General features: G+C 51.1%; 1 protein-coding gene across 3 annotated transcripts in view; it reads left to right on the top strand.

Moving 5' to 3' along the window:
- Positions 1 to 25,480, top strand: part of LOC102563382 (zinc finger and SCAN domain-containing protein 29) — a 31,466-nt gene extending 5,986 nt beyond the window's left edge. For 2 of the 3 annotated variants that reach the window (XM_059718888.1, XM_059718887.1), the window contains 4 exons: positions 301 to 408; positions 18,186 to 18,370; positions 19,802 to 20,789; positions 21,704 to 25,480. In XM_059718888.1, the coding sequence (XP_059574871.1) occupies positions 301 to 408; positions 18,186 to 18,370; positions 19,802 to 20,789; positions 21,704 to 22,473 (2,051 nt within the window). In that variant the 3' untranslated portion in view covers positions 22,474 to 25,480. The remainder of the gene's footprint in view (positions 1 to 300; positions 409 to 18,185; positions 18,371 to 19,801; positions 20,790 to 21,703) is intronic. The other variant, XM_019485322.2, reaches the window with a different exon arrangement.
- The last annotated feature ends 21 nt before the right edge of the window (positions 25,481 to 25,501 follow it).

The following is a 25,501-nucleotide window of genomic DNA, read 5'->3' as shown; positions in this document are numbered from 1 at the left end:
CCTCGAGACCAGCAGGCCTTCCTTATCTCTTCTTGCCTGTCATTGGCAGTGTTTCTATTTGGACAAAACTTGCAGCAGCTTTGCTCAGCTTTAACCAGCTAGTAGCTTTTTAACAAAATTCCATGGCTAATTCAAGATCTTGTGGGAGCGGATGCTAGCAGTTTTTCTGATTACACTGCGTGCTGCTGTGAACATTATCAGTGCTAGAGTCCCAGTCCCAAGAACGGGCTGGTGTGTGTGTCCAGGCAGTGGGTTTTCTCTAGTGACTTCAGGCTGGTTTTTATTTACAATTAACTCCAGGCGTCTGTCCTGCTGCAGATTCCCCCGACACAGAGGAAACCTGGGACTCATCAGCAGATGAAACTTCCTTGAGCTGCTTCCCCAAACGAGGCCGTCCGAGAGGGGCAGGTAAGAGGCAACGGTGTTGCCCTTTCCAGCAGCAAGCAGAAGGCACTGCCTGTTATCGGAAAACTCTTGTCTGCTCGTGTGTGGTGTTGGAGATGGATTCATCACTTTGCCTGTTCTCCTGGCATCCCCCTAAAGGCCAACCTCAGCCCCTGGAGCAAGTGGCACTGTTGGTTCCCTCCTCCTCATCTACGGTGTGGATCCTGATGCAGCCCAGGGTCCCCATTATGTTTTTCGCAGAGAGCGATGTCTGTGGTGGCCACTCCCAGTAAGGGCAGAGTCACTGGGGCTCACCTACAGCTTCATGGCTGTGGAGGTCTATTAGAAGGGCTCTACTGCATGTTCAAATGAAAGCTGGATAGAAACCAGCCATAGAGTTGTTCACATTTTCAAGCACTACCTCTAGCTGGTTGGCTCTTTTGAGAGCTGGGGAGATATTTGTATCACATGGTTACACCTTTGCGCGTGTGGTCGGTCTAAATTTCTTGCACAATACACAAGCTAATTACATAACACATGTAACGTGTAACCAGAACCTTGGAAGACCTGTGCGATTTTTGGCTTTTCTATCTCTCTCCTCTCCCATACACTGAGATCTGGGGGCTGACTTCGGCACATACCAGCATAAGGGAGTAGCAGGGCTTTCCCTTTGCCAGTGGCACTAGGGCTAACCTGTGGTGTTCTTGCTGTGCTCATTGGGTGTTACGGATGTGTTGTCAGTGTTGAAGGGCCCTGCCACACATTACATATTTTCTGCAATTTACTGATCAACTGCACAATAAATTTAGACTGGCCACATGTGCAAAGTTGTAATCATGTGATAAAAATGAGTTCCCAGCTGTGAAGAGAACCAACCAGCTACTGAGCTAGTACTGGAAAATCTATAACAACTTTATAGCTAGTTTCTATCCAGCTGGAATTAGCATGGAGTGGGGCTTGAAGTCCCAGAGACTGCGGTCACTGCCAGGTGATGCCAACACGTCTTGTCTTAAAAAAACAACCAGACTCAGTTTGGTGGCATAGGTTTAGCCAGGTTTATTGTTCACAAGGCGTGACCCTAAGTGGCTTGTTATCTGACAGACACGGCGTTAGTATGCTTAGGCCCATGAGACGGCATTGGCACAAGATGACAGAAGACCCCCTAGACCAGAGGCGGGCAATTACTTCGACTGGAAGGCTGCTTAACGAATCTGTTGAGGGTCGCATGGGTAGCCCCACCCCTTGACAGTTGCCCCATACTCTGGTCACTGTCTTGGAACTGGAAGACAAGCCCCCTAACTTTTGTCACTGGAAGTCCCTCCCCTTGCCCTGAACATGCTCCTTTTGGGAAGGGAGGGTGTGGTCTTGGAACCAGAAGTCACACCCCATAACATGGTTGATGACATAAGACACACCCACCCAACACCAAACCTTGTCCTGCTTGCCATGTGGGTCCCAGAATCCCTTGCCCCCACCACATGATCCCTGACATCAGAAGGTCTACCTCTGGACTGAGAAACACTGCCCCTCCACAGGGCCCACCCTCACGGTGCATGACCTGCTCCTGGGACCCCAGGAACTCTGCCCTCTAGGCCACAAGGCACAGGCACAACCTATCAGGTAGCGAGGGGCTGTGACCTCTCTAACATCATGCCTCATCACCCTCAACCACTTAGTGGGGGTTTCAGGGGCATCGAACCTTCCTGAGAACAGAGACAAACCAGTTGAATCAAGGACTGCATGCACAAAGTCTTTCAAAAAAAAAATCAGTTCGACAAAGTATAGATAAAATATCATATATTATAAATCAAACATCTACTATAAAAGATTTTTATTTTATTTTAAACAGTTGTGTAAGTAGAGACGATTGAATAATTGTTCAAAATAAAGTCTTACTGTTGTATGCTGTACACTGCCCGAAGCGTAGGTGCGGTGTAGCAGACCTCTCAAACCTCTTGCATTTGGGCATCCCGTTCCTCCCCTGGCTTGTACCAGCCAGTGGTCTCACTTGCCACAACTTGATGGAATAAGCTGACTAGGGAAGAATGGGCTCTTAGTTAGTTGGCCCTCATCTAGATGGGGTTCCCTTCACCCCTGTCTGCTTTTGCATTAGCTGTGCCTGTTGGCTCTGAGCCCACTTCTCAGGACTACAGACTTCAGGTCTTAGCTGGCCCCTCTCAAACAAAAATACCCTGCCACAGGTTTACTTCATCCTAGGCAGCTTACTTCAACTCCCAACCAAAAATAAAACCAAAAAGCCTTGGAACACATGTGCTTCTGCAGTGTGCCGCTGCCAGTCTCTAGCTCAGGCGTGCGTCCAGATCACTCATCTCTGGCTCTCCTTCAAGTCAGTCGCCCTTTCTGCAGGGAGCTCCATCCCATTTGGACTCCTGCCATTCCTCTGCCTCTGTCTCTGGAGTTGGGGCCTCACAGAGTGGAAAAGGTATTCGTGCAAGAAAACCATCAACATCCCAAGCTGTCTAGTAACAAGGAAGAGGCCTTGTTACAATATTGAAAATTAAGTTAAAGAAAAACAAAGGAACTCAATGGAAAGAATGAAACCGCTGATGTGCGTTAACCAGGAAATCAGGCAGGCGTCATCTCTGTTGTCGTAACGCGGAGCACTGCTTCAAGGTGGTCATCGCTCATCGAAGATCTCAGATTTGATTCGATGACTTTTATTACAGAAAATGTCTGCTCACATACATGTGTTGATCCAAACAGCACAAGTGTCTTCTGGGCATGAGCCTCGATCTTTGGAAACTTTTGCTCGTTGAGAGGGGCACAAAAGCTAGGAAGTGTAGCACTGATTTGAATTGCTCCACAAGCAGTGCATCATGCTGCAGGTCAATAAGCTCGAGTTGGAGGTCACATAGAGTATTGTCAGCATCAAATGTGTGAAAGGTGAGGAGACTAAAAACAGGTCTTTTTTATCATTCAAAAATCCTCGAATCAGCGAGAAAATTTAGCATGCAAGTTCACCAGTAATGACATTTAGTTTTTTAGGTTTTGATCACAAACAGAAATCTGCTGCAATGTGAGAAAAGGAAACAAAGATTTCAGCCATATCTGATGGGAGGAAGGGAGTAACTTTATCATAAATGACTTGACGCTAGAATGGAATTCATGAGCAAAAAGCCCCTTCCCTTGCAGTCATGAATTCAGATTATTCATGTAGCTCATGATATCAATAGCAAATGCAAAATCAGCCAGTCCACATTGTTCAGCTGTGGGAAATCCAAATCTTTTCCTTTCATGTTCAAAAATAAACCACTCTTAGCTCTCAGTTCCCACCTCTTTTCAAAACATTACCCAGTCTAAGCCATTTTACATTGGTATGATACAGGACATCTGTGCGCTCAGATTCAGACTTCTCAAGCAGTTACAAATTGCCTGTGGTTTAGTCCTCTTGGTAGAATGACAACTTTTGTAGCTGTGTCCACGACGGTGCTTAGTTTTAAAATACTTTTACAGAGGACCTCTTGATGAATAATACAGTGTAGAAAAATAATTTTCTGTTCTGGATTTGTTTCTTTGACTTGGTCTTGAATTCTTTTCACCAACCCAACACGTTCACCTGTCAGGTTTGGGCTTCCATCGGTGGTCACACTCACGATTTTTTCCCAGCCCGCTCCCAATTTTGACATGCATTGATTTACCGCCTCCAATAAATCTTTTCCAGTTGTTGCTTCTTTCACTGACTGCATCAGTGCCAATTCTTCTGTGAATTCAAAATTTTCAGTGATTCCTGGAATGAAAATCAACAACTGGGCTGTATCTTTGACATCACAACTGTGATTGGGTGCCAATGAAAAATATGAGAAATCATTTACCTTACTTTTCAACTGCTGGTGCAGAGTCTGAAAGAGATCTTCAACACATCTCGCAATAGTCTACCTCGACAAGCTAGCGTTCTCAACCTGCTTTTTCTTGTCTGGGCACAACATTGCTGCAGACTCGACCATACATTCCTTTACAAATTCTCCTTCAGAGAATAGTTTTCTCTTCTTGGCAATTTTTTGTGCAATCACATAACTTCTTTTCGTTATTCCATCCTGTGCTGCCAATGCTTTTGTGAAAAAACTTTGCTCTTTCTGCATTGCAGCAACCGTCTCCTCAGCTTTCTTCACTTTTTCTTGAGCAGACAGTTTCTCCTATTTGGATGCATGCTTGGTCTCAAAATGCTGATTCAAATTGTATTATGTGAATATTGCCACACTTTCTTTCCAAATTAAGCACACAGCGTTTCCACCCATATCAGTAAAAAAAATATTTAGAGGTCCATTCTTCGTTGAATATTTGCAGACAAGGGTCTTTGGGTGAATCTGATATCTTTTATTAGACCAACTTAAATAGTTGGGGGAAAAAATTTTAAGCAAGCTTTCCTGTTTAAAAACCCTTCATCAGGCTGAGGAAGTTTCTGCAGTTGGTACGTGCTCTTCCTGGATGGGATGAAAAGTAAAGAAGCCCGGGGTTGGGCTGGGCTGGGCTGCATACAAAACAGGCAGTCAGTGAAGATGTAGATTGAGGAGTCAGTGGGTGAGAGAGAGGCTGGGTGAGGGGGAGAAGGGGGATGAATAGTGGAGAGGTACCTGGGGAGTCAGATGTCAGGTAGGTAATAATGCGTCATAAATCCATTGCCTATAAATTGAATCCATGATTTTTTGTATCCAGGAGGTTGATGAAGTGCAGTTCATAGGCTCGTCTCTGAGAAGTAAGTTCCCTTTGAGGATCAGGACTGAGAGATTGGAGAGAGTGGTTTTCTTGTGAGAAATGTGCCCCACAGGTCAATGGGTATTCTTGTCTGTGATAGATGTCCGGTGTGCGTTCGTTCTGGTGCGCAGTTGTTGTTTGGTCTCTCCTACGGATTTTCCATCTGGGCATTGGATGAGGTATATCACATTTCTGGAGGTGCAGCTGTAAGACCCAGGAATGCTGATGGCTCTGTTGTGGGGTGTAGTAATGGTGGGGGTGGTGGAGATGTGTTGGCAGGTTTTGCATTTCTTGTCATGGCACGGGCTGGATCCATTCGGTGTGTTCTGGGCATGAGGAGGTTTGCTTCTGGTGATGAGGTTGGCGAGGTTCGGTGCTTGTTTGAAGGCTAGGATGGGTGGCTCTGGGAAGATCTCTTTAAGAATAGGATCTGTTTCTAGTATGGGTTGCAGTTGTTTGAGGATTTTCTGTATGGGTTCAAGGGAGGGGTGATATGTCATAACCAGCGGTGTGCGATTTGTGGGGGGGGGGGGGGGGGGGGGGGGGTTTCTTCTGTACTGCACCAGTTCTTCATGTGGTATCCGGGTGGCTCTTTCAAACATGTGATCTCTGGCTCTGGAGGAGTGTCCTTGTTGGGTGAAAGCCTTTTTAAGATTGGTGAGGTGGCGATTCCGGGTGTGCTCTGAGGGCCTGGCTGTATATCACAGCTCTTTTGGTGTGTTTAGGGTGATGGCTGGTTCTGTGCTGATATGCATGTTGGTCTGTGGGTTTCTTGTATAACGAGGTCTGTATTTTGCCGTTATGGATGCTGATCATCATGTCTAAAAAGGAGATGTTGGTGCTGGAGGATTCAAGAGATAGTTGGATGGAGGGATGGTGATTGTTGAATTTCTAATGGAACTCAATCAGAGATTGCAAGTTTTCAGTTCAAATGATGAAGATGTCATTGATATATCTTAAGTATAGCAAAGGTTTGATTGTGCAGTCCTTGAGGAATTCTTCTACTAGGTGGCTCATAAAAAGGTTGGCATACTGTGGGGCCATTTTGGTGCCCATAGCTGTGCCCATGGTCTGGAAGAAGTGTTGGTTATTAAAAGTGAAATTGTTGTGTGTGAGGATGAAGTGTATAAGGTCAGTAATATCTTTGGGTCTGTACTCTGAGTTGTAATCTTGCTCTTGTAGATATGTATGGCAGGCTTGGATGCCATCCTGGTGTGGGGTGTTGGTATATAGGCCTGTAACGTCCATGGTGGCTAGGAGGGTGTTGCTGAGAAGGTGGTCTATGTTTTTAAGTTTCCATAGAAAGTCTATAGTGTCTTGGACAAAAATTGCTGTTTGGGTGACAAACGGTTTTAGTATTGATTCAACAAAACCTGTATTTCCTCAGTTAGGGGCCCATGGTTGGATATGGCAGGTCTGCCAGGGTTCCCTTGTTTGTGGATTTTAGGGAGCATGTAAAAAGTCCCTGGGTTGTGGTGGGGGGGATCAAGGTCTGTAGTTTTTCTTGTAGTCCTGATGGACATGATTTGATAGTATTATTGAGTTTCGTGGTGAAAGGGGGAGTAGGACCTTCTTGTAGTTCTTTGTAGTAGGTGGTGTTAGAGAGCTGTCTGTTGGCTTCCTTTATGTAGTCTTCATGGTTTAGGATGACTATGGCTCCTCCTTTATCTGCTGGTTTTATTACTATTTGGTGGTTAGATCTTAGAGAGTCTATGGCCTTTCTCTCTGGTAGAGAGAGGTTGTTATAGTGGCGTGTGTTATTGAATATTTCATTGTTCGTTCTTTCCCCGAAGCAGTCGATGCAGCAGTCAAGGTTAGGATTTCGTTCACTGTGAGGTGTCTAATCTGATTTTTGGGGGGTTTTGGAGGGTTGATCTTTTCCTCAATGTTGTTAGAGGATGAGTTGTTGGAAGTGGATTCATTTTGGTCAGGGAAATATTCTTTGAGGCGGAGGTGTCAGAAGAATTCTTCTAGTCTCCACATTGAAGTATTTTATTAGGGTATTTTTCTGGACAGAAATTTAGGCGTTTGTAAAGGACAGATTTTTCAGTTTTGGTAAGTGTGTGTGGGGAGAGAGTGATGATATCTGAGGGTTGGTCACTGCTTTCAGTTTCATCAAGTCTGAGGTTGAAATGTTGTAAGGTGTTGGTGTTCCTAGATGGTTGTTTTGTGGCTGGGAAAGTTGTTCTTGGAGTAATTTGTTCCATTTCTTCTTATGTTGGATGAATGTTGTAGAAAATTTTTCGTAGTCTCTTTGTATCCATTTTATATAATTAGGGAAGATGTCTGGATTTCTGTCTTTTAAGTTGTTGTAGCATGTGGTGATTTCCTTCCTGAGTTGGTCTCTTTTGGAGTAAACTAGGGGAAGTAAATGATTTCTAATTTTCTCTGAAGTTCTTCTGCATAGCTGTGAAGCATATTTGGAGTTGTGTGTAGTAGTCAGAGGATTGTGGATATTTGGTCCTTCTCAGCAGGGCATCCGCTATCACATTCTGGCTTCCCTTGATGTGTTTGACGGTGAAGTTGAACTCTTGAAGCTGGCAGGCCCATCGTTGAAGCTTGGCATTGGTATTCTGCATGGTTTGCAACCATTGAAGTGTGGCATGGTCTGATAGGACGGTGAACTGCTGCCCCCACAAATAGGGCCTCAGCTTGTTCAGCGCCCAGACAACTGCCAGACGCGCCTTTTCAGTAGATGACAAGTTCCACTCCCGAGGGATTAACTTCCGGCTTAAGTAAACCATGGGGTGTCGTGTCTTTTTGTGCTCTTGTAAAAGGACAGCTCTTAGTCCTGAGTCGGAGGCATGCGTGGCTACATAAAAGGGTTTATCATGGACCGGTGCCTTCAGAATTGGTTGTTTGACCAGGGCAGCCTTTAGGGTGTTGAATGCTTCCTGGCACCCCTGCTTCCAAACCACTGGATCAGGGCTGCCCTTTTTGGTCAGCTCATGTAGGGGAGCTGCCGTCACTCCAAAGCTAGGGACAAACCTCATGTAATATGCAGCCAGGCCCAGGAAGGCTCTGACTTGCTTCTTGGTTTGTGGGGGCGGCCAGTCGTGAGGCGCCCCCGGGGAGGCACTCGGAGCCTGGAAGGTGGCTGGGCGCAGCAAGGTGGGTGGCGCAGCGCAGGAACACCCCTTACTGCCCCACCACACGCGGTGGCAGTCATTTAAAAAATTACCCCTTTAAACTTTTCTAATTATGTCACTTAACCATAACGGCTCAGGGCATTGCCCATGCCTTGGCCCCTACCCTTACCAGGTATGTAGATGTCCTTGTTGTAACAGCCGCCCAGCTAGCTGATTGAGGGAACTTGGCCAGGTAACCAGGGCTGTCTGCAATCCAGCATGCAGCTGAAAGTCATGGGCAATGTGCCACCAGGGGGTAGGTCAGCCAGTGACTGCAGCAGGAGCACTGGGCCTCCTGTGGGGTCGCAGCATGGCTGTTGCCAAGGTACCTACCTGGGCCCAGCCCACCCTGCATCGCCCCTGGCTCTGGCAAGCAATTCCTGACTGCAAGGCTGGGACCCCTGCAGCGCAGCAAGGAGCCAGTCCTGCCTGTCCAGTCCTGGCTGTGGCAAGTGGTTGCTGACTGCAAGGTTGGACCCACACCGTGGGGCACGGAGTCAGCCTGGCAGCACCTGGTTCCCGGCTGTAAGGTCAGCAAGCCCGTTCCCTCCTGACAGCACAGGGTCCCTGGCTGCAAGGCTGGGACCCGTGCAGCATAGCAGAAGCCAGCCCAGCCCCCCCTTCCCAGCCCACACCCCCATCCCTTCACTGGTGCCACACGCTGGGCCCGTTCCATCCCATCCCGTGTAGTGTTGCAGAAGCCTCTCCAGCACCCCCTTCCCCTCACCGGTGCCAGCCCACACCAGACTGGCACCACCATCCTGCATGGCAGGGCGCAGCCCACCTGTGCGGCAGGACCCGGCCCAGCCTGTCTAGTCCTGCACGGCCTGGCAGAAGCCAGCCCAGGCTCCCATCCCCTCACTGGCACCACACAATCTGGCCTAGCCCCTCTTGCGTGGCAGACCTGACCCGGGCTAGGGGCAGAGCGAGGCCAGCTGGGTCAGGTTGGGGCTGGAGTTGGTTGCCTCACAACCAGAGCCTGAGCAAGTAGCCGGCAGCTGGTGCTGTTGGCCGCCTTGTCAGCTTTCAGACAGGCAGCAGCCTTTATCTGCATTTTGGAGGGGCCCCGCAGGTTGGAAGAAAGCGGCCTGCGGGCCATATTTTGCCCAACCCTGCCCTAAGCCAATACAAAGTTCCCTTCATTGCTCCTTTAATACAGTGGTCAAGACACACTACATGTTACATTGCAACAATATCTTGACTTGCTTGAGCTCTCCTGTGCCACGGGCTTGATCTGGGGGTTCCCATAACAGCCTTATCATACTGGCACTGGACTGTTCTTCACCGTGTACAGCAGTCTCCCCCTACCGTCCTTTGGCCTGCATGCCCAGTTTTGCTTACGTGAGGCCAGTGCTTTAAGAAAGCTTCTGTCTGAGCACTCTCTAAGGGCCCTTGCACACACGATGGGAGTTTAGTCCTTCAGGGTTGCATTCTCTGCCCCCTAAATTGAAACGGTGGGTCTTATTTTTCTGTTACTGTTTGCACAACATTGGTCTTAAATCTCATTAGATGCTCAGTCTGCTATTCGCAGTAAATACTGCAGGAGGTGCCACAGAACAATCTACCCCACTGATCCCTTCCTACAAAACTGCAGCAGGGGGCGCCGCACACCACTAATCCTTGCTACAGATTGGTGATGTCTATAGCTCGCAGTTCACTGATATGTACAGATGAGCAGAAGTGGTGCGATTTAATTAATTTAGTTAGGTGTCGTTTCATTAATTTAATTTTTTTTTAAAACACATTTTTTAATTTTTTGAGTTTTTACACCAATATTTTTAAAATTTGTATTCTTATTTTCTTTTTATTCTTATCTTCAGTTTCATTCCTATCTTATTTATTATTTTCCTATTTGTTTGTCAGCAAGTAAACTTTATTTCCTGACCTACTGAGGTCCCTTCCGACCCTAACATCTATGAATCTATGAATTTCGTGTGTAAATCCGCTATTTTTTTTATTTCACTCAGACAACTGCCCCTACCAACAGGGCGCTGAAATTCTTTGTGTGCTTGTAACATGTGCACAAATCTGCACCCCGTGAATTTCTTATATATGTCTTTGCACACTGTCACGGTCAGGGTCCTACAGGAGGGCCGTGATCTCCTTAAGGCCCCTTTCTCCGTGCCAAGTCAGCCCAAGGGCACCCTCTAATTCTTGCCCGCCGTGTCTTTGATGTTTAGATAAGTTTGGGAGGCTGCCTTACTTGGTCACTTCTTGGTGTTGGTTCAGACCCCGTGGTTTCCCGGGCCCCGTATGGGTTCTCACTCTATGATGGGTGCTTCAGGGACACCCTGGCCTTAGGGGCTATGCGTGGCTCCAACCACCCCTTGTACCACACCCCGAGCCTTGCAGGTGGAATAGACGCTGGTCTGTCAGATATACACTCGCCCTCTCTGGGGTCCTCTCCATAGCGCTGCCCTCTCTCAGGGATCCTCTGCAGCACCGCCCTTCTCTCCAGGGCCTTCTCCACGATGCTGCCCCTTTCGATAATGCTGCCCCCTTCTCTGGGGCCGTCTCAGGAATGCCGCCGCGCCCCTCTCCTGGGGCTCTCCGTGCGCACACTGGGCCTTCTCGGTAAAGCCGCCCGTCTCTCGGGGCCATCGCACTGCTACTCACTTTCTCCGGGGCTCACCGCACTGCTACCCCCTTCTCCGGGGCTCACCGCACTGCTACCCCCTTCTCCGGGGCTCACCGCACTGCTACCCCCTTCTCCGGGGCTCACCGCACCCGCACTGAGGCTTCTCAATAGCGCCCCCTCTCTGGGGCTGGGGTCTATGCACCCCATAGGCCACGCCCTTACTGGCACTGGGGTCCCACACTACTGTGGGTCCCCTATGAGGCCTCCTCCAACCCCTGATAGCCTCACCCAAACCACCGCTGATCCAACAACAAAGCAAAACACAAGCCCCTAGGCTATAACATAACTTGAAGCCGCCTGGCTAAAACCATGTTGCTCCGACATCTTAGAGCTGCCATCCTTTACTCAGCTGAAGCTGTACCTGCGGTCAGGCTTCTTCTCGCATCCTGGCCTAGGAGCTCCTGCCCCTCTGGCTGGTGGCAGCAGACCCCTTGGCCTCAGCTCCCCGGCTTTATAGGAGCCAGGCCCTGCCCCTTACAGCCGGCTGACCGCTGGCAGGTGTGGGTCGTTTGCTGACTCCAGTTGCCTGGCAACCACCAGCTGGGCTCCTTATTCCCTCAGTGCTAGGGTCCCTTCCCTAGCAGTTTCTCCTCCTTAGGAGCAGGGCACCTCGGTGCTCTGCGACACATACTGGAGTGCTGTGGTGTGCTACCTGGAGCTCTGCTAATGCGCTGTCTGCATCATCTCACAGGGGGGCAATCCAAGAAGACGCCTGGAACCCCCCCTTCTGCACCACATTCCTGCGCTGCTGGGGGTCAGCGTTTCACTCAGCGTTTCCCTTCCATCCCCAGACACTGCTCGCCACGTCTCTGTTCAGGCCTCTACTCCCATAGCCCCCCATGTCCTGGTTTCCTCAGGCTGTCCCCCATGCTCCGCCTGCCAAATTCAAATCCACATTAAGCTGCCCCTCAGGCTAACGAGATCCTGGCCTTCTGACTGGACATACCCCACCCCGGGAGACAGGAGCAGAGAGCCGCTTCATTATCACCTCCCACCCCTCTGAACAGGGTGCTGAAATTCTCCAAGTGCTTATAACATGTGCACGAATCAGCACCCCGTGCATTTCTTATTTCTTCGTGTAAATATTGGGCATCGAGTTAATGTGACCAGCAGTAGGTAATGCATTTTAATATCCTTGCTGCATTTCACCCCCGATACATACAAAACAAGGTAAACCTGTAGACTTCAGCCCTCTTTGCCCACCCCCACCATCGCTGCAGCTTCCCCCACCCCCTAGAGACACTACTTATGAGACGGTCAGAAGTGTTGCAACAATTTTTTAAATTTTATTTATAGGAACAACAGTAACTGCTGAACGGTTTAGCATTAGCGCTGATCAGTCGGCAGCCTACGGAGCACCCTTGCCATCTGCAGCAGCCAGAGTGTGCACGGCCAGGCAATTCTGCACAATGGCTCCCCAGCTGGTATTTGCATGCTGATCGCAGGGAGCACTGTGCCCTGCCTGCTTACATCTCTGTTTGGCTGCTGCCTCCCACACTTCCTCAGACTGGGACTCACTGAATACCTCTCCCCTGGTCTCACAAATGTTGTGGAACATGCACAATGAATGCCATAATTTTTTCTGGCCCTACTTCGAGCCTGTAGTGACCTCCACTGTGCTTTCATACAGCCAAAGGTGCATTTAACAGTCATCTGGCATTTGCTGAGGTAGTAGTTGAATACCATGTTTTGCCAGTCGGTAACTTGTCCTCCACATGGCTTCAAGAGCCAGGGCAGGAGGGGGTAAGCCACGTCCACTATGATAAGCGGGGGCACGGCAAGACCCCAGATCACTGCATCGGGGACTCCAGGCACATATTGTCCTTTCTGCATTGTGCCAGGCTGCAGCGAGTTTCAAATGACACACGCATTATGAGCGCTGCCTGCCCACCCTGTATAAATGTTAATAAAGCATCCTTGGTGATCAACTATAGCGTGGAGGATCACCGAGGCAAATCCCTTCCTGTTGGTGAATGACCAGCTCCCCTGGGATGGGGATAAGACTGGGATCTGTGTGCTATCCAATGCACCCACAAAGTTAGGGAACCCCATGATCTTGAAGCCTTCAGCAACTTCCCTGGGGTTGTGGAGGCAGATGAAGCTGTTTGCCACAATGTCCTGCAGCAGCTGGCATACCTCACATATCACCACTCCAACCACACAGGGAGCCATGCCAAACTGTTCCTGATGGAGTGGAGGCTGGTGGGGGTGGCCGGTTTCATGATGGCCATGGCCCCACCCACTTTTCTGGAGTGATGGGGTGATGCATGACAGTGTCCTGGTGCTCAGTGTGCAGCGACAACAGCAAGACTGTGCATAAATGTGTCCCTGGTCATGCGGAAGCTCTCAAGCCACTACTGATCATCTCAAGTCGACAGTACGATGCACTCCCACCAGAGCTGCTCATGTGCGCCCAGACCTTGTGATTGTTGCTCTGTAGGTTGATCCACAGAACCCTGTCAACCTTGAGATCCACGGCTTTCTCTCAGTCCTCGGATTTCAGCTCACAGCCCGTTGACTGGTATAACAAGGCCCGAGAAGCTGCTGACCTGTGTTGGCACCTTTGTAGAAGGTCCATCATAGCCTGCATTGCGTTCAGTAGCAGTATCTCTGCATTATCAAGTGCCTCCATTCTCCAGTTGGAGACCTCCAGAGCATCCAACAGCATCTGGTTCTCTTCGCAGATTGCATCAGGATTCATCGAAGCCATGCTGTTATGCAAGACACAAGAGTTACTGTTTCGCTCAGAACACCACCTGCTTGCGCAATGGGCGTTGAATAGGTAGGGCTGTTGAATAGCATCATTAGCACTATAACAGCCCTGCTCTTTACATTTCAGTTCCTACATACCTCAGGTTCCTGTAACCACCCCTCCTCTAAAAAACTTGGGGTGTCCGATAACTCCAGAAACCTATGATCTGCTCAGGGCTGCAGATAATAGTGCTAAGAGGAAAAATGAATAGACCCACCCAAAGTATCACCCCAGCAAACACCCTCAACCCCATAGAAGCCAGGGAAGAAATGTGGGTGTGAGGTCCCTGCACTGTGTTTTGCTCACATTGGGGTGGACCTGCCATGCCCTCTCTTAAAATTGCTTGTGGGGGAGGGGAGCTTTAATTCATTTAGTGGCAGGAATTTGTGGTGGTGAGAGATGTACAATGAACTCCTTAGTGGACTGGGGAGACATCTGGGTTCCTGCATAATCATCCTTTGAGGGTGGCTGCATTAATTCACCAAGCGGCAGGGATGCTGTGTGGTGATCGCCAATAATCTGTCCGCTACAGGAAGTGGGGGCAAGATCTTTGACCATGAACACCTTTTTTTTCTCCCATTCCTGTTACCAGCTATCACATCCGCTGGAAGGCGGGGACATGCACCCGAAGCACGGCCACCAGCACGGACTGGAGCTGAATGAATACATGATCACCACCACAGGCAATGGCAGTCAAGAGAAAGCATGATGGAGGCTTTGGTGGTGGCTTCGGAATCATGAGTACGGTCTGCAGATGAATGGTGGAATGAACTCCGGGAAGTGTATAGAAAGGTTGAAGAACGAGAGAGAGGCAGCAGCTCACCGAGACATCGTGGCCAGCACAAAAAAATTCCTTGACCTGGCCCATAAGTGCTGTCAGAATATCACCCGGAGTCGGCGAATGGAGATCAAATTTAGACGGGAGCTCCTTAGACGCATGACCCCAGCCCCCATTCATGAGCTGCCCTCCTCTGAGACCACCCATGCAACATCCACTGTGTGTGCCCCTATCCGTGAGCTGACCCGCATAGAGACTTCTATCTGTGATCAGCCCCCCATGGCGACAACCTCAGCGACAGCCACTGTGCCTGCGAGCAAGGGGCACCCTACTCTAGTAGGCCAAAGAGAGCGCCATAGCGCTTTAGTAACAAAGGGGAGGGTGAGACAGAGGAAGCATGGGGGGGAAGAAGAGCCAATGACAGGTGATGGGTTTTTAGTTGTTAGTGCTGTGCTGTTGCTTCTGTAGGAAATTGGGGAGTGGGCATTTTGTTCCTGCATTATTTCAGTTTTGCTTTGGTTACTGACAAAATAAATGCTTTGGTGAAATTAAAATGAATTTTCGCCTGTGTCTGTCTGCTGTCATGGGAAGGGTTGTAGAGGTGTGGGTTGTGTGTGTGGGACAGGGGGTGGTAAGCCAAACTAAAGAAAACCAGCCTTGTTTTAGACACATTGCAGTAATAAAAGAGGGCACGTCCACTTCTGGGCCAAGGGGGTGGTGTTTGTCCAGAATGTGGGTACTGTGGGGTATGGAGGTGAGCAGTAATCGGGACTACTGCACAGCGCCCCTAATACTTCCTCTGAGTTCATGCAGCTTCCTAGTGGTCCCTGGCCACCCCACCTAAGCGGGGAGCTTTGGCAGGGGTGGAGGCTTTCAAGGTCTGTGCTTTTATTATTGTGACCAGAGAAAGCACAGCAGTCAAACCAAGGCTGGATTGTGGTGGGCTGGCCCAGAATTTTGTTAATGCGGGAAGCACTAATTGGGTGGGTGCTGCACAGTGCATATATTTCCTTTGAGTGCATCCAGCTTTTTAGGGGTCAGGAGTTCAACCGGATGATTGGCAGTATTTAAGAACAAAACAACTTCAAAACCAGTCAGGGAGACTTGACTGAGTGTTAATTGCCACTACATGCCAGCAAATCACCTCCCCCCACCCTTCAACGCTTCCCCTCTTGACCACAGGGAAAATGAAGTGAAGAATCAAACAAAGCAAATAGAAACCTTAGTTTGCAAACCAAATATTAACCATAATTAAACAAACCACAAAACAGGTTTTTATAAGATAATGGTGCATAATTACAACAGGGGACTGTGTTTTTACTACTGTAATGATGAATGAGTTCTGAAAAAAAATCAACCTAAGCAATAATCATTTCTAACTAAAAGACCTTGGCTCCAAGGTGGACTTTCTGAGCTTGACTGCAAACTGGTGGAGCGTGAATCTGCACTGGCCTGTGCTGCTCCCAGGCAGGAGCAAGGCCAATGACCAGCAGGCATAGAATTCTTGCAAGCAGCCTGGTCAATATTTGTGGGTCCTTCTGGGTCTGGGAAAGCCTTCTGTATTCAGTGTGGTTCCTGTTGTGTTGGATGACCATAAATCTGCCTGTAGCCAGACGGATCTACCTCACCTTCTCGTGCAGCCAATGCTTGCAGTCCGTAAGGGCATTTGCAATCTTGTCCACATGTGCATGAGTGGTAGCCTGCCTCATTAGCCTGCATGTCCTCTGTGACAGCATTGCAAGCAGAGCTGAAAATCAAGAAATGCAGAAAATTGGGTGAATTAAGGACGATTGATGCTCTAAAAAGACACACACAGCAAATCTTGTGAGCCGATAGGAAGCAGTTGGATCAAAATAACCAAGAAGGGGTGCCTAGCCATGGGTGGCAGCAAGCCCTGAGTGGCTGCAAACAAGCACTCACCCACTTTGGCTACTGATGTGCCTCCCTGCTGTGCACTGCCCTGTACCCCACTGCACTGCCCACTAACTCCAGGGGTCTCTAAAGCACTGTCCTACACTTCCCTCTCTCCCCCTTCACCTTGCAGCCCAGCCTAATTGCAGCTGTCAGTTCAGGTGACCGGTGATTTAAAGGGTCCCCAGGGCTTCACATACTAGGTGTGAAAGTTGAGCTCCATGGGCTATCCTCCTCCTCAGAAGCTGCAGGCGACATGAGCAGGACTCTGCTGCTATCTTCTCCACTGGAGCCCCTACAAGTTGCAGCAATGGCTAGCAATGTATCCACCGGTAGGAATGCCTCAGAGGCCTCTGCCCCTGTGCATTCATGGCGATCTAGTACCTCTGTAATGGGCCATGTCATGCAGTGAGGTGCCCTGCTGCTGTGCTCTGGCAACATCGCTGTGGAAAGCAGCCCACAGCACCTTTGCCTTGACATGGCACTGGACTGCTGTTCTGTTGTGCCCCCACTTGCCCATTCTCCTGGCAACATCAAGATAGATGTGCCAGTTGGCTCTTTGGCTGCAGATGAATTGGCACACAACTTCAGGGTTTCCCAGCACCAATTGGACCTAGACCTATGCGCCCTGGCCTGCTCCATTCTCCCCCAGATGTCAGACATCTTGGATTAATGAGGGGTGCCCCGGGGAGCTGTGGCCTCAATTTATAAGTCCTGAGGAGACAGAACCAAGGGAAGTTCACCCCCCTCCTACCCTGCAGTGTTTGGGCAAAGTTTGGACATCAAACATGCTGGCGCCAGGCAGGGTCTGCACCAGTGGCAACTTTGTATCTTAGTACATATTTCTTCTGGATGTCTTTTAGCTCTGCTAGGTCTTTTAGCTTTGTGTATGCCATGGCACAGTCGTAAGCTACCCAGTGAGCCACGTACTGAGAGTTAGGCCCTCAGTGGGCACCCACAGGCTTCCTGTTGGGGCATTGCATAACAGCAGGCTACCCAGTGACCCCATTCTCAGCAGGACGCGGTCTGAACTGTTGAGCAGTTGAGACATAGCCTGTGAGGGAATGAATGGTGACAGAACTCACCTGGTGTTCATAAAGCGTGCACGCTTAATGCTCGCACGAGTTCACAGAACTCCGCTTGTCGGGTTTACGTCAAACTGGCTAGCAAGTTAATGGTGATGGGACAATTACACCACAGCCAACCAAAAAGGGATGTTTTAGAGGTGCAGAGTGGAGAGGAGCAGGGGTTCCTCATGGCTGCTGCCAAGCAAAGTCTGGGGATTTTTGCTGAGCACACAAGAGCTATGCTCTGCGGTTGTTGCAAGTTTTGGCACCAGTCAGCGGCGTTCACCAGGGCTTCCCCCTCGTCTGCCAAGGATGTCCTAAAAAACATTCATTACACACAAATACCTGCAAATTGTAGTGACGCTTGGCGGACAAGGGTTTACTACACAAAAATTGTAGCGATACCCAATAGAGAAAGGGGCTCACCACATGTCATTCAGCGAACTCCCATGTACACATGACAAATTAATGGCTCCACTGTTCCAAGTTGCGTCATCGCAAACTAAACTACATTGGGATGGGGAGTAGTTTATGACAGCACAAACTCATTTAGCCTAGTGCAGGGGGACTGGACCCAATGATTTACAAGGTCTCTTCCAGCCCTTAACAATCTATGAATCGATGAAGCTATGAAACACAAACTCATTTATATTGCCAAAAACTTGCATGCGTGTGAAGTATGATGCCATTAAACCACACAAAAGGGCAATTTTCATCATGTGTATTAGTGCACCTTGTCACTTGTACAAGCATCCTAAATGTTCATCTAAATTCCAGTGAGGCTTACAACCTCTGAATACTCTTTCCCTCCCAGCAGGTGGATGGACCCTGAGTACAGCTGAAGAGCAGCCTCCTGAGGAAGGGCCTGGAAACCTGCAGCTTCTGAGGCCATCCCTGGGAAGATCTGGGGAGAGGGGACTCCCAACATCTGTCCTGGGCCAAGTTCATGAGAAGCAGAGCTGGTGCCCACAGCAGAGAGAGAACGTCGCTGTGAGCAAGGTACATGCTGCAGTGGGGTGTGAGCGTGGAGCCAGGGCAAAGTCCTGGAAGAGTTGGGGGCGTGGGGAAAAGCCAGAGGAATTGAGAGATCTCAAGAGCCACAAGCAAGAGTGGCTGCATCCAAACTGAGCCAAAAGGGAAGACCTGAGGGGAAGCAGGAGCTCACTGCCATGTACAGATAGCCTGAGAGGCTGGGACTGGAAGTGCTGGTCTCAGCGCTTGTGGGTCCAGCACTCCCTGCCTCTGGAAGCATTGCCTCAGCTTCCTTTAAGGGGTGTTTCAGGAGAGCATTTTAAGACTGGGAGTTCCAGGAGAGAGCCCCCCGCAACACCCAATTACTGCCCAGCTGTCCCCCCACCCAGGGATGCTGTAGCAGTGGTGGGTTGGCTGGTTATTGCAGTGCCAACCCCAGTGCCACCACATGGGCCTGGCCTAGCTACCCCTGCTACTATCTGGGTGGGTGCTAGCCCCAGTCCGGCTGGCTGTGGGACTCAGGTCTGCTTTTTAATAGCATGCCAGCCCCTCAGTTGCCACACTACTGGGAGCTGGCTGGCTGTACCACCATGCTTCCTCCCCCGCCCATGCAGAATTCCTCCATGTTGGAGGGGGAAGGGGGGGTGGCTTTTGGAGGCTGCACCCATCAGGCACTAGGGACCCTCTCTGTAGTTGGGGGGGAAACTGGCCAGCACCTCCCCTAACCTGATTGCTGCACTGCAGGTGGTGGGGCTCTGGGCAGGTTTTGCATGCCCCTAGACCCAGTACCAGTGGGCTTAGGGACCCTTCCCTAGGGGTAGGACCTGGCCAGGGCCCCCTCCATGCCCTGATTGCTGGCTCCATCACCCTCCTTCCCATATCTTCCCACACTGACGCAGGCAGCCAGCCAGCTGGCCAGTGGTTAGTGCAGGTGGGAGAGCTCTGGGGACTTCTGCATCCCCAGTGCCAGCGGGCTCAGGGGACTCTCCCTAAGGCAGGGAACCTAGCTAGGCCCCCCACTTGCCAATCGCTGCTCCTTGGGATTGCCATCAGTCCCTGTTGTGAGGCAGGCAGGGTGTGCCCATCTGGTGCAGATAGAAGATGATGGGCCTTCACTAGCCATCATCCTCTGCTTTGATGCAGACGGATAGAGGCTATGGCAGACAGAGGACAATGGGCATTCCCTGTGGGGTAGGATATTTCACAATCAGGGGATCATTTTCACAATGAAAGGGTAATTGCTGGGAGCCCCTTCCAGGGTTAGAGGCCATGGGGATGTCCTGACCATTTGAGACCCTGATCTAGACAGTGGCCTCACACAGCTGCTGTCAGAGGAGCAGACACATGCCAGGACCCACACCTTTGCTAGTACCACGGTACTTTCAGTAATCCTTCCTGGCATGCAATGAGGGGTCCAGGCATTACTGCTGACTCCCAGGTACTCTTCTACCCTACCAGCCAGATCCTCATCTGTCCGGTGTTGTAGAGAACCCACGAGCTACATTACAGACCATGGATGGCCCAGCTCCCTCATCCTCCAGCAGCCAAACCCGTGGTCACAACTGGGAGTATGGGGAAGTGAGGGATCTCATCGCCATCTGGGGTGACAAAAAGATCCAACACCAGCTACAGAAAAGGCACCGCAACAGGGACATCTTTACGTGCATTGCCCAGCAGATGCAGGCCCGTGGCCACAACAGGGACTGGATGCAATGTCGTGCAAAGACGAAGGTGATGAAGAGCAAGTTTAGCAAAGCACACGATGCCAGCCAGCATTCCGGGGCCCGAAGGCCCACCATGCCCTTTTATGATGAGCTTTCCCGCATCCTTGCCAAAGACAGGGCTGTTGAAATCCCACATGCTTATGGTACCACAGCGGGGCAGGAGGATTTGGAGCCAGGGACCCCTCCAGATGAGGAGGAGTTGGTGACACGCCCTGTGATAGCAAGAGAAACAGATGGCCAAGAAGGAGTTCTCAGGGGCTCTAGTGGAAGAACACAGCTGCTGGTGCCAGCCCCCAAAGAGACAAGCACACTGCTGCTGGTCCCCACTTCGTCTCAGAGTATGGGAGCAGAGGTCCAGCTGAAGCTGGAAATCTGCTCTCAGGACATTTTCTTGCCCTTGAGTAAGACCACGGAGCGTACCACGCAGGAAGGGGAAGCGAGCTCTGATGACACGGACATCAAGATGCAGGACCTGGATTCCCCAGAGGTGCCCTCCACCTCACAGGAGCCAACACCAAACCTGACTTCAACCCAACAGACCGTGGCCAAGCACACAGCCCCCAGTACAGTGTTCCTTACACAGGGGCCACGGCCTGAGCAACCCACCACCAGCCTTCCTCACCCTTGTCCTGATGACTCGGGCCCAGAGGAAGGACACCCATCAGCCCTGGAGGGCACAACTAGCCACAGCTCCACACAGCCAGGAGGACCCGGGGTGCAGGGTTAGTACATGGGGTGAGCCAGGGGAGAAGGGGAAGGGAAGGGAGGAACGGACAAATGGTGGCAGCTGCAGCTGATCCCGGCCAACCCCGTGGTCACACCAGTGTCTCATCTGGTTGGGGTGCAGGTGTAGGTGATGTGGGTGAATTGTTCCCCTTGCCCACGTACTATGAAACAGGACAGACACCAAAGTGAAATATGCATTCAGCATTGATCAGAGACCCGCGCCGCCCAGATCTGTACCCAGGGCAGGCGCAGGCCCCAAGTCCCACCTGGCTGACAGCAGCCCCAGCCCTGCCCAGCTCCCTCCCTCCCTCCCTACGGGGGCCTCAATCCCCGTCTCCCCACAACACTTACCTGCTGGAGCTGCTCTTCAGGCTCCATGGGGCCATGTGCATGTCTATGCACCTGGTGCCCCTTGTCTTTCCACCTTCCTCCTGCTCCCTTCCAGCTCCCTGCAGGCTGGAACTCTGCCAGCCTGCAGGTTGCTGATTGCAAAACAGCAAAATCCATGGGTTTTTCTGGTAAAATGAGAAATGCACGTTTGCCCCTAATAAAAGGCAAAATCTGCCATTTACTCCATTTTTCCGTGGGAAACGGGAAACCCAGATCCCTGACAATCATAAATTCATCCTGAGGTGTGAGCACTTCAGAGCTCTATGGAAGTGGATTCTCATATATGGCAAACTGGTCTTCCCTGGGATGCCGTCAAAGCAGATTGCTCCTCTCCATCTGGGGTGCTGGCCCAGTGGGAGGAGAGGGGGGTGTCCTGGCATCAAAACTCCATGGCTTGCTGGATGACCTCTATTAGTCCGGGCAGGTGATGAGTGAGTCCAGGAAGCCTGTCTTTATAATACATTGTTATCACTGAAAGTTTCAAAGTCATACAAAGCCTCTGTCTCTCCCCTGACTTCAGATGCCGGGTCTGTGCATGGGAGGCCAGCTCAGGAGGAAGTGGATGGTACCTCAAGGCCAGCCGGGCTAACATCTGCTGAACGCATGAGAGATGTCAGGAGACGTCGTCAGGGCTGTAAACTAGAAATGCTACAGTCACTGGTCTCGCTCTGTGACCGCCGTGCACGCACCGCAGATTCCTGGCGTCAGGAGCTGCGGGCTCAGCATGAAGAAAGGAAGGGGGAAATGGACAGGCTGGTCCAGGCGCAGGAGCGGGCCGCAGCGGCGCAGGAGCGGGCCGCAGCGGCGCAGGAGCGGGGGCTCCAGATAGCCAAACACAGTTTGGATGAGGCAAACCGTGCCACAGCAGAGCTCATAGAGTTGCTGCGCCAGGAGAGGGAATTGAGCCACATGATCCTGAACCGATTGGCAGCTACATATGCCCCCCCTGAGGGGTGCCAGCCCTCCATTCTGGAGGGAGCAGATAGCCCTCCCATTCAGGAGTGGTTGGGTTGCCAGGTGCCCAGTCCTTCACAACATACTGACCCACAACTTAGGGACTCTTCCCTGGGGCAACAGCCAGGGCCGATGGGGACAATGACACCATTCATGGCTCCACCCTCTTCCCCTGACTCTGGGCGTTTGGCCCGAAGGCGCAGGCCCCCAAAGCGTTTTCAGCCTAGCCCTGAAGAGCCCCAAGAGCACTTCAAAGCCGGGGGGCAGGCCAGTCCACCCGATGGCCCAGCCACTGGCACTCGAAAAGGGAGACTGGGCCGTGGGGACTTGGGCTGAGGGAGAGCCAGGAGGACAGGGTGTTATGTCCCCAGTGAGAGGCCCTGTATTTCATGACTCAAGGGCCATGGTTTTCTCTTCCCTCAGTTCTGACCCTCTACTAGAGACCCTCTACCAGAGACCCCCACCCATCTCCAACTATCCCCCATCCCTGTCCTAACCTGTCATGCCATGGTCATTCTCTCCCCACTGCATCCCACCCCCCACCCCCCTTCAAAGATTCCCCAGTTAGTGTGAATCGGGAAGAGGGGGGGCAAGTGTTCTGCAGGTTTTCTTACTAATTTTGCAAATACAGCAGTATAAAACAAGGTTTGTGTCTTCATCACACTGCATTCATATGAAGCCTGTGGCTCAGGGGCTGGAGAAGCATGGCCCCTTGCCAAGGTATTGGCCCATGGAGCACACTGCCCCTACTCGGCCACCCAGTCCACAAGAGTGCTGAGATGGCTAGGGCTTTGTGGGTATGGCCAGCCTGCCATTGTGTGGTGCCAGGGCCCCCTGACAGTGGTGGAGAGCTCGCCCTCAGCATGTGCTCATGCTGACATACCTGGTCCGCATGCCATGCCTCCTCTGCCCAGGATTCCAGGAATACCTCCCCTCTGGTCTCACAGGTGTGGAGGACGCGCACAGCAACAATGAGTCACGGCAGGTTCTCCTTGTCCATCTTGAGACTTGCACTGAGCCTGCCAATGCACCTGGAGGCAGCCAAAGGCACACTCAATTGCTATAGTAGTAGTTGAAGTACTTCTGGTGGTCCAGCTGCCCCACTCCATAGGGCTTCATCAGCCAGGGCAGGAAGGGGTAACCCTGGATCATGGATTTGGGGGTGGGGGGGGTGGGGAGGGGATGACAATGACAATTGGGAAGCAGGGGTGTAGCACTTGCTCTCCATCAGGATGGGGAGTGGAGAATTCAGAAGATGTGTATTGTAGGCACTGCCTGCCCAGCCAGCAAAGATGTGGGTGAAGTGGCCCTGATGGTCGATGACGCCCTGTAGGATAACCAAGATTTAGCCACCCTGGGATGGACAGATGATTGGGACGTGGGTGCTGTCCACCCACACTTGGGAAGCCAGCAACCACCTCCTGTGGGTTGATGAGGCAGATGAAGCGCTTTGTCAGGACATCTTGGATGACCAGGAAAACCTGGACAGCCTCTCCAGCCCTGGACCTGGCCACACTGAAGTGGCTGGCAATGTAGTGGAGACTGCCGGGGGTGGCCAGCTTTAAGACAGCAATGGCCATCCACTTCTCTGGACTGTGTTGGCTGTATGATGATATCCTGGTGTGTAATGTGAGGTGCTGCCTGGGTAATGATGTCCATGAAGGTGTCCCAGCACATACAAAAGGTCTGAAGCTACAGTTTATCATCCTAGGTGCCAAAGACAATCCACTTCCACCAGCCAATGCTAGTGAAGTGGGTCCAGATCCTATGCTTGACAGTTTGAAGGCAGTTCTGGAGCGCACTGGTATTCATGGCATCCAGATAACTTCATCAGTCAGTAGGTAGCCAGAGGCACAGCTGAGGATGCTTGGGAGGTGGGGATGGGGGCATACACAGAGGCAGGACTGATGGCTTCATGCTTGTTGGTATGAGGGTGCATGCCACAGCCACCCACTGCTGCATCAGGTTCAGCTGGGTGGGCATGATGTCCTGCATCCTCCAGTGAGAGGCACACAGGGCAATCAGCAAGACCTGCCACAGCACCTGGGGCTCCCTGCTTGGGCACGGGAAGCCAGACATGGTATGGTGCGGGATGATCAGGACACAGCGAGCGGACTATGAAGAAATGGGGGCTTGTGCACATGCTGGCCCTGGCTGTTATGATCCATGCTAGGGAGAAGGTCATTCCAGGAAAAGAGACTTCCCCTCTGGAGCATGACCCTGCAGGGAGATTGGCTCTGTGCCTGCTGGCACCACCGGGTGGGTGCTCACCCCTGGAAAGAGCCCCTCACCACATGGGGGAAATCTCCAGGCAGGGGTGGCTGCTGTCTCCAGGCAGGGGTGGCTGCTGTCTCCAGGTGGGGGAGCAACCCACCAGGCACAGGGGGCAAGCAGCCAGGAAAAATGTGATCCATGGTGGAGGGGGTACCCCCACTGAGACTGCTGTCAAAACAGTCATGCCGGGAGCTTAGGCAGAGGAAGGATCCAAGCCCTGTTCAGGCCTGCGGGGCTCCCCCTTCTTCAGCTTCCATTGCGAACAGGTTGAGAGGGGTACTTTCCCCCAACCTCTCCCCTCTGCCCCCTGCACAGGGAGGAGGCAGGGAGGAGATGCTGCCTCCTGCCTGCGACTGACCAAGGGTCAGAGTCAGGCTGGTGCTCGCGTGGGGAGGCACCAGCTCAGCCCCACAAAGGCACGTGGGATGCGGGCGGACTCACCTGCACGTTACCCTCACAGGGAATCTGAACAGATGTTCCCTAAGGTGCTCTGCTCTTGAGTGTCCTCAGATAATAGAGCTCTGATGAGGGTTTGTATTTCGCATGATCCACCATTTTAAAATGCTCTGTAGCTTTCAGTGTGTGTTATGTCACGTCTCTATAGCACTTCCAGGGTCCCTAGCACGTAAAAATTGTAACTTGTTGAAGTTGGTTGGGTTGAAAGACCATTTGTTCCGGAGGTGATTCAAAATTCACTTTTTTTCCTGGGCAACTGTTGGCCAGTGCCAACCTATTTCTTTTTTTTCCCCGCCTTTTATTTTTTTGTGTTGAAGAAATCTCCCCCATTCTTCTTCTGTCTGTGTCTGTAAATCCAAAGGACTGTGTCATACACCCTCCCCTCTTTTTGAAACCTGTCCATTCATATCCATTCCTGTGCAGATCATCCTCCTGGATGGAAAGGCGTCTACAGCTGTTGTGAAGTCAGCTTTTTCTGTACATGGCTTATCTAAATTACTTGCTTTCATATATAAGGTCTTCTTCGCATAACGAGTTTCATCAGCTATTAATTCTTTTCATTTCCAGGATTCTTCTCCCTGCAAAACTTTGAGAATAAACTCATTTCCATTTCTTTGCCTGCAGTTACCTTGAT

Source organism: Alligator mississippiensis, chromosome 15, assembly GCF_030867095.1.
Source record: "Alligator mississippiensis isolate rAllMis1 chromosome 15, rAllMis1, whole genome shotgun sequence".
NCBI lineage: Eukaryota > Metazoa > Chordata > Crocodylia > Alligatoridae > Alligator > Alligator mississippiensis.
The sequence above is the reverse complement of the archived record's forward strand: the minus strand, read 5'-3'. Positions and strand labels throughout refer to the sequence as shown.